The sequence below is a fragment of the Oryzias melastigma genome, linkage group LG13 (genome assembly GCF_002922805.2).
Source record: "Oryzias melastigma strain HK-1 linkage group LG13, ASM292280v2, whole genome shotgun sequence".
Taxonomy (NCBI): domain Eukaryota; kingdom Metazoa; phylum Chordata; class Actinopteri; order Beloniformes; family Adrianichthyidae; genus Oryzias; species Oryzias melastigma.
In genome coordinates this window covers 32,028,510-32,038,086 of record NC_050524.1, presented here as the reverse complement: position 1 = coordinate 32,038,086, position 9,577 = coordinate 32,028,510, and the positions used below count along the sequence as shown (strand labels likewise).

Sequence of the window (9,577 nt, the reverse complement as noted above, 5' to 3'; positions counted from 1 at the left end):
GTGACGCTCATATTGAGGTACGTATCGTACCGTGACGCTCATATCAAGGTACGTATCGAACCGTGATGCTCATATCGAGGTACGTATCGTACCGTGACGCTCATATCGAGGCACGTATCGTACCGTGATGCTCATATCGAGGTACGTATCGAACCGTGATGTATCGTACCGTGACGCTCATATTGAGGTATGTACCAAACAGTGATTCTCATATTGTACTGTGATGGTCATGTCGAGGTATTTATCGTACCGTAAGCAAACTGTATTGCAGTATTCCTAGTAACAACACATTAGGTTCACCACACAACCCTTATATTTCACAACACTTCAAGTTCACAACACAACACATTGGATAATAACACAATACTTGAAGTTCCCAAAACAATATTTTAAGTTTACAACACAACACATTAAGTTTACAAACAACACATTAAGTTCACAACAGTTTAAGTTCACAACACATTAGGGTCGTAGCACTTTACATTCAGAACACATTAAAGTCACAAGATTACACATTTGGGTCACAACACATGAAGGTCACAACACAACACTTTAAGTTCACAACACTTAAGGGTCAAAACATGGGTCATGTTGTGTTGTGACCTTAAAGTTTTGTAAACTTAAAGTCTTGTGATCCTAAAGTGTTGCGAACTTAGTGTTGTGTTGTGAACTTGAAATGTTATGACCATGATGTGTTGTGACCCTAAAGTGTTTTTTTGTGACTCTAAATTGTTGTGATGTGAACTTAAAAGTGTAGTGACCCTAATGTGTTTTGTTTTTAAAATAATGTTTTGTGTTGTGACCTTAATATGTTGTGAACCTAATTTTTGGTGTTGTGAACTTAATGTGTTGTGTGGTGAACCTAAAGTGTCTTGTTGTGACCCTTCAGGGCCACCGTACATATCCACCTTTAACTCTCAACCACTTTTATTTGCGACTTATTTTGTCTCCATTGTCCTATGCTCGTGGATACCCTTCCCATCATGCATCTTCAGTCTTGGTATGTTGAGACGCTGCAGGGCTACTTCACTTTTCTTTAATTAGAGTGGAAAAGCATGTTACAAAAGGGAATGAAGAGGAAATTCAGAGACAGATAGGAATCATTGGCTTTTGTGCTGTGATTTCTCGCTCTGAATGGTGAAAGAGTTCTCTCGGTTTAATCACTGCTCCCGTGAATGGAAACAGGTCCCAGGCGGAGCACGCTGCCAACGCAGCTTCTTTCTATGAATAGCAGAGCAGACCTATATTATTGAAATGCTCCATGCGACATTTGATTCGTCACACGCTTTATGTATACAGCTGCCACTTTCCTTTCATTGTGTACATCTCGTACTGATGCGCCATCAGTCTTTTACCGCTGCCTGCGTTACGTGTTTTCGGTCGGCGGGCGTGATAAGAAAGGACAGCTGTGCAGTGCTTTATTTTGAAAAAAAGTGTTATCTGTCTCAATAAGGCACACAGCCTCCTCTCCAAGGAGGCGGCTATTCATCTTCTTCTAAATCCCCCCTTTTTCAACACTCCACCTCTCCTGGAGAAGAGAATGGCAGGAGAGAGGAGCAGGAATGCTCCACGCTGTACAAGACTTTTAAGGTGTTCGGCAGTGTGATGTAAACAGTGATCTACTCTTGTTCACTCCAAGTGTAGCTACTTATCAGTTTCTCCTTCTATTCTACTTTCTCTGACCTACCCAAAACATTAACGGGATCATGTTGTGTTGATAAATCAATAAAAACAGGGAGCAGGATAAATGTCTTTTCTCGGCTCTCCGTCTAAATAAAAATGGTGACCTCTTTCCCTCTCTTTCATTCTTTCTTAAGCAATAATAAGTTCTCTTGTCTGCCTCCTCTTCCTTAAAAGGAGACACGGAGGCTGCAAGACAATTGTTTACAGCTCCCTCCCGAGATCCCCCGGGCCGGGTAAGTACCTGAAGAGAGAGCAGGATGGCTTTACTGGAGCTCTGTCAGCCACTGAGATTTAATTACAGACTAGATCTAGGACAGGGAAATGTTTGCTAAAGGTCAGAGACTAGAAAGCATTTCTTCACATTAAAAAATATCCAAATTGATTAAACTTTCTTTTACACATCTGTAATCAGTGTGTATGGGAGAAAATACAGAGAAAAACTATTCTAAACAAAGTAATGTGTTGCTCTGCGTGGTTGCTCAGTAACTATTCAAATGGGCCATTTTCAGGGCTGAAATGCAATGATTACTGCAACCCTATGCATCCTTTTTATAGATTTTCCTATCAGCGCCTCTGAGGATATGCCTACTTAGTGGAGTGACACATTTCCTTCAGCGCAGCCATGAATATGCATGAACCCACAATTGGAGGAGCAACAGGCTACTAAATGACAGTGCAGTAGTCACTTTACTTCAAATCAAACAATTAACACAATTATGTACGAGGTGCTGTGTAATTAGGTGGAGGCCAGCTACTTTTCAAAATGCCATTTAGCAGCCTGAAGCACCACAAAGCGAGAAAACCACTGGTTTCACATTTCAGTGGGGTTTGCTTTGCCAAACAGAAAGCATCAGAGTTCTAGCTCTGCATATAACACAGATGGAGATTCATTTTTGATTAGTTTGAAACATAATTAGCACACTGGAGATGGAATTAATCTCTGTTACATATGACTGGAGGACCTGTTTCATCCGTCAGTGAGATCATGGGTTTGACAGGGGGGTTGCCGGCTGCCACACACAAGCCATCTATTGTAGCTCAGAGAAAAGCTGCAAAAGGTGAAAGGGAAATGCAGTACATTGCAAAAAATGTAATCCAGAGAAAGGAAAAAGATTCTGTCACAAACAGGCAGACAGCTGGTTCAAAGTGCATCAGGTTTATTGGTTCAGACAGGAACTAAGCTCAGCTAAAAGTCCACAAAGCTAAATCAGGGTCAGGCAGGCAGGGATCAATCACAAGATGGGATCATCCAAGAAGAGACTAGCGATGTCAGAGTCCAGGCGAGGGTCAGGGCAGGTGGCAGGCAATCAGAGAAAGAGCAGGGTCAGGTACACAGTAGATCAGGTCCAGATAGAAATGCTCGGTATGCGCGCTGAGTGGGACAAACAATACTTCCCACTGAGTGAGGCTCAAGTGTCCTGTGGGTTATTGATAAAATGAGAGACAGTTGAGCAGCATAGAACTGTGTGCTGGGGTTGCTGGGAGATGTAGTGCAGTCAGTACTCTGGAGATGGCTCCTGCTGGTGACCAGAAGGGGAGACAGAGCACTGACTCCTGACAGATACTTGTTTCAAGAAAAAAAAAATGTACTAAATTTGTGTCTTTAGCAAGTGTGATGTGACACACACTCAAGAATGAGCTAAACCCTGGTTGCACAAAGTGGGGCCCGCAGGCAAAATTGCGCCCAGGAAAGGTTATGCTTTTGCCTGCCAAATCGTGGCTGCGGAAGTCACGGAGTGTTTAGTTAAAACCCCTTACCAATTTTCTATTGATTCTCTATGGTGTTTCAAAACTCCACGGGTGTAATATACTTTCGGCCTCCGGGTGGCGGTGTTGGCACGTTCTTTGACTGTAGCTATAGGCGAAACAACCCACAAGTGAGTCAGTCCTGGGCTTTTTTTTGGTGTTAGAAATTCCCAAGAACCTTCACGGTCACTTCCAATGGTTTTAGCGGCCTTTTTCAGCTAGCCAAGATGAAGCGACAACAGCAAACAGATCGGGTCAAAAGAATAGCTCCACTTCTCTCATTAGGATCCCAGTTTGCTGTTTTGATTGGAAGAAAGTTTGTTTAGATTGTTCTTGTTTTTTGATTAAAAATAGCCAGTGAGGCCTTGCCGTTAAAGGTTTATAAGACAAATGTTACTTACTTTTTGTTATTACTAATGTAACTTACCTTAATGAATACAGAATCAAAATAAGTAAATCTAAACATATTCTTTATTTTCTCTTTTTATTTCATGACATGCACAAAAATCTTGTATTTGGCCCACGGACTGGGATAGATTCTGGCCCTTTGAGTGAAAAAATTTGGGCACTCCTGAGCTAAACGCACATTCTTGAATGTGCTTTCAGCATATGGTGTTTATACTGGACAAACAGGGAGGGTTTTTTTCATTTTCTACTGTTTACTATTGCATGTTCGCCACCTACATGGAAGAGGCTTGGTGCGAAATGTCAAAGCGGCACAAATCTGTTTGTTGGACACAAACTGCAACTTTCCTCCATGGTCAACTTTCAACGGTTGGCACTTCTGAGAATGAAAAGAGACAACATCCTTAGGTCCGTCCCCAATTCAAGTCCTTGATTGGTCAAATCTTGACATGGGAAAACTTTCAACACACATTTAATGAGTGCACGTTTTAGAGGCTAAGAACGGTCATGGAAACTTGTGTAGTGACGAGTATATGGGAGAATTTTGAACATGGAGGCCAGAAATGAACCAGTACAGGTGTTTGTAAAATAATCTTAGTTTCAGAAAACATGTTTATGTGACTATATATATATATATATTTTTTTTTTGTTGAATGAGAATTCTTGGTAAGACCATTCCTTTTACCCCATTGGCAGATTGCTGTGATTATTCAAATGTATTTATTTTATTTTAGGAATGTTTTACTTATTTCTAAAGGTGGCCTGTTTTTACAGTGTCAAAAGTATTAAAGACGGTTCATACCAGACAGGTCTCTGCCCACTCCCAGTGCAAGCCCATCCTTGATCCACAGGAGGATGCCGTGATATCCGGGGATTGAGCATGGTAAGGTTACAGGCTGGCCCGCCACAACCACCAGATCCTGAGGCTGTTGGGAAAACATGGCCCTCACCCCTGAGGAACACAAGAAAAGGAGAAAAAAGTTCAGTTAAATGTGAACACTTTTTTATTGTCAGTGCAAACAAGAAAAGAGCAGAGGAGGCTGTCATGTCTTCCGCCATTTGAATGCTAACATTAGTGCCCAAAATACTTGTTAAAAAAATCAGATGAGCTACAGAGTGGGAAAATGCGTTCCCAGCGTTTTTATTTTTATTTTTATTTTTTTACTGTTTTTAGCCCAAATCCAAAATCCTGTAATTTTCTAGATTACACACTCTCCCTCTAGCTTACAGCCTGTCACAACCCCAATCAACATTACTGGTGGAACAAAAATAATTAACAATACTGGAGCTGTCCTGCCTTTCAGTTTTGAGCCAGATACCAGAACAGACGAGGAAAACGAAGACGTACATGGATCTAGTTTTCTACAATTGATCCCACACATCTGGTTCCGGGTCACGAGCAAACGTGTGCCTCCAGCTTTTCAACATGGCACCGAAGAAAAACTTTGAAGCCGATTTGACGGAGCTCAAAATTGCACTCGCGGACATTCAGGCTAATATAACCCCAGTTCTTCTGCATGATGCCAAACTATCCTTTATAACCTGAATTTATTATTGCAGAGTTTAGATATTAGATATTAAGTCCTGAACCGGATATTGATAATCATGTAGAGAAAATGGTATGGTCGAGCTGGGGTGGGATTATATAAGTTCGCTTCCTTCCACTCCCTTTCAAGCGATCTACCTGATTGCTTGAAATAAACCATTTCATTCATTCATTCACATTTCAATGACTTTGTAGCACATGGATCACTGCTATAATCTTTTCTAAAGGTTATTTTTTGTCTGCTCATGAATCCCAATGACTTGATTGAAGAAATGCACAGAAATGCATCATTTTTCATCAGCAAAATGCCACAAGAACATGTTAAAAACACCATCTTCATTCTTTAAGTATTCATGACAAAGAGACGTGTACCAGAGTGCAGAAATCAGGTTAAAATACTGGCTAAGAGACAGGCGTCTTAGCTCAGCTTGGTTCACTTATGAAAGATGTCACCGCACAGATGGGCTGGGCCAACACACACCACAGCAGATATCACAGCCTTATCCGCCAACACTCCAATAGCAGCATACATTAGCTCAAGCTTACACCCATGTATTCCAACTGTGCAACTGCTATTAACTTCACTGCTCAACTGAGCGTTGGGGAACAAAAACACTCCATTAGAGGTGCGTTAATGGCGTCGGGGTACGGTGACAGTCGAGGAACGTGCAGCCTGTGCTGGTTGGGAACCTTTGGTACCCTTTATTGTGATGGTCGCAGCGGAAAGTACCGAGCGGTGTGTATTTGGAAACGCTCCGCGTGCCTTTGAGCTGGAGCGTGCGCACGCTGACATGTATTCACCAAGACACTCACAGGCTGTTCTGAGAGCACAAACTGCAACAAAGGTTTAAGTGTTGCTCTCTCACTCACACTTGGAGACAGTTTTGCTCACAGCTCTTTCTGCCTTTTTTTCACTTAATATCCTGAGTGGTAACGTGAACCCATGTATTGTAAGTGGGAAACCCTTTTTCCTGCTGAATGCACTTTTTCACTTAATAAAATGAGCGAACGGATGGATTTGGAACGCGAGCATTCATCTTACAATTATAACATTTTGGGTTTTTTTTCTACGTATTCAAATCAAGTTACCGTTAATGTAAATAAAACACAAAGATATGAAGGATTGAAGTCTTTCAAAAAGTCCATTTTAATTTAGATGGTAAATTGGAGCTTTAATTTTTTTTTTGCCTTCAACTGATTTTCTTTTGATGGAAGCTGGGAGTACGCATTTATAAATTAACTTGTGCGCTCATGCACTCACTGAGTCCACTGTTGAAAAATTACATTACACTTGCACACGCACCATGCGCCGGCCTACACACTGCCTCCCTTTAATATCATTTTAATAACCATCGCATTTATCACCAAAGCCACATCAGGAAAGAAACCAGGAACTCTTTCTCAAAGCTAATAATGAGCTTTCCAACAACATGTGGTTGAGCTCATCTCCCTGGGTAACTGCATGCGTGGCTGTGTGCTGGCGCTGATGGCAACTTGGTGCAAAGCCCGTGTTGTCATTTGACTGTGTGACTGCATTCCCACAGCTTTTCCAAGCTAAGAGCACATTAAATGTGCTGAAACTGAAACAGCTATTTATCAAGATCTGCAGCCCGATCACAACGCAAACAGAAAACCCCCTGATACCGTCACATGGACGCAGCTTGATACTTAATGATGTGTTTGGAACAGGACCTATTTACATTTTTTCATTGACTGTCGCACTTTATCATAATATTATTGCAAATGAATATTTGTCATGTGAAGCTGACATTGTTTAAAATGATTACCTCTCGCTAAAGTCCAGAACAGCTGAAAATCCATCAATAACCAAATTTATTGGAAAAAATAAGAACCTACTCAGTAATCCGGAGAAGAAAATTCTAGAAACAAATAAGACAATTTTGATGATTTGTTTTATGAATATCACACAGTAAGGGTCCCCAAACTACGGCCCTCGGGCCGGATCCGGCCCATATCCACATTTGGCCCGGCCTAACAGAAAGCACTGTTAGCATCTATTGCAGATAGAACTGCTATCAACACTTTTTCTATTAGCCTACAAACTGACCTCTTGTCCACATCTGTGAAGACTTATGTGTCCCTCACAAGAAAAGGTTCAGGGACCCCTGCTCCATTGTCAATTGTGCTTTTCTCTTATTGATAGGAAAAAAAAATACAAAATCCAATCAATAAATGAAGTTACTGCTGTGGGCAGGAATCCTCTTCTCTTGAAAGTGAAAATTGTTAATCACTCATTGTATTGTGGAAAGGATGTATTGTTTTTCCCATTGTGATTTTCATTTTTTTCTGTTTGCTTTTTTCGATGATCAGCTGTGGGGCCTGAAATTGTGCCAGAATCCTTTATCAAAGCTGCTAAAAAGTGCACCATGTAGCAGCAGCATGACAGGATTGACACAAAAACGATGGAGACAAACCCAAAAACAACCACAATGCAGTATGAATTCAGTTTGAGCGCTGCTTAAACTGCTCCAAAGACAGGCACAGACAATGCTAGGACTCAGAGAGTTTGTACTTAATCACTTATTCAGTTAAAAGTTACCTCCTTCATTCAATTTAAGGCCTGGCTGGGTTTTGCAGCCAAAATGTCCTCACAGAAACACAGCTTCGGAGAAATGGAAGGATGTGTGCCGCTGTGTGTGTGTGTGCATCAGACGGCTGGGTCTTACATCAAGGTGGTTACACTCATTCATCCGTCGACTCATCCCTCTGCAATGAATTAATCTTTGTCACATGTGTCTGGCATCACCGTATTGGGGGAGAGGGGAGGGCACCTAATCTGTCTCGTCTGTTTTTCTTTGCCTGGCGTCCTCTCTCCTATTTGTGTCAAATATTTTCATAACTGAAAAGCTCAAGTCAGAATCAAGCGCCTCGGTTTAGCCTCCATCACTGACGGTAATAGGAGGGGAGAGATTGTGATTGCAGCCAGATGTCTGCAGAGCTGGAGATGCACTTTGATAATGTTTTAGAAAGAAGAGTTAGCAGAGATTGCAAAAAAAAATAGAACAGTTGCTTATTTTTATGAGTCAGGTGGACCTTGACTCCATATTCTGCCTCTGAGTGGCCACTTAACCAAAATAAACTGATTTGCACGGTGACCAAAAAAGAAAAAAAAAAATATCAGAAACACGTACTATTTTAGATTTTGAACACTTTTTTTATTTTTTAGAAATCTATAATAATAGAGCTAAAAACACTGCATGTTTTTGACAATACAAAACAATCACATGATGTTCCATCATCCCAGTGCGGCAGCACAACAGCTGTGTTAAACAGATTCAGTGTTGTACTTTAAATACCTTCAACAAATTTAAAATAATCCCTGTAGGTGTCAAAACTAGGATCTGCTCAGTCAGCAGACTTTTCCGGCAGACAAGCCACAAGATGGACTGCATCCGTCAGCAAATCTCAGATTATCACATCCAAAGGAAGGTACTGCCACTGAAATGAATCCAGCCAACTTCCAACAACCTGCAGATGTTGGCCAACAACCAGAACGTAAACCTTAAAAATGTAAAATAAATACTTTTTATGGACCAAAATGGGTAAAAAACGGATATAAGATTTTTTACTGAAGATACCTGTGGGAGATTAAAGACTAAAAAAAACCTTATTTTAACTGGCAACCCCTATGGTTACGGTTTTTCCCTTTTAATGATACACGTGATAATAATAATAGTAAAAGTATGCATAGTTTTCAATAATTATAATAATAAAGTTGTTCTGCAATTCTTAACACTTTTTGGGTAGGATTACTGTCAGATGAAGTTGTATTTTCGTCACAAAAATGCCACAAGTACATGTTAAAAACATCCGATTTTCATCTAAGCAGGTCTTTAAATAGCCAGACAGGATTAAACTGTGAAGTTCTTCACCATTTCAAAAAATTGAAAACTGCCTCCAAATTTTAAAAGACTTCTGATGTTGCGTGGGTGTAAATTAAGTGTCACTCTGTTTGCAGCTGCAAAGTTTTTTCCAGTTACTTTTACTTTTTAACCTTTATGACCGTCGAGGTTAAGGTCAGGGATGTCTAAATAAGGTTAAACCATGTCAAATACACAGTTTTGGGTTAGTGTCAAACACATTTCCTCTAAAACTTTGCACAATTTGTAAAGCACAGTGTAAGACTTGCAAAAAATTGTGCTTTTTGTGTTGAAAATGTAAAAAACACCACTTTAT

At 40.6% G+C, this 9,577-nt stretch overlaps 2 protein-coding genes across 10 annotated transcripts in view; both read right to left on the bottom strand.

The window, feature by feature from the left end:
* Nucleotides 1-9,577, bottom strand: part of LOC112149246 (GRIP and coiled-coil domain-containing protein 2-like) — a 523,867-nt gene that overhangs the window by 160,114 nt on the left and 354,176 nt on the right. The gene's annotated exons all lie outside the window — the stretch shown is intronic.
* kirrel3b (kirre like nephrin family adhesion molecule 3b) overlaps nt 1-9,577 on the bottom strand; it is a 216,365-nt gene that overhangs the window by 86,128 nt on the left and 120,660 nt on the right. For all 9 annotated transcript variants that reach the window (XM_024276839.2, XM_024276840.2, XM_024276844.2 and 6 more), the window contains exon 3: nt 4,637-4,786. In XM_024276839.2, the coding sequence (XP_024132607.1) occupies nt 4,637-4,786 (150 nt within the window). The remainder of the gene's footprint in view (nt 1-4,636; nt 4,787-9,577) is intronic.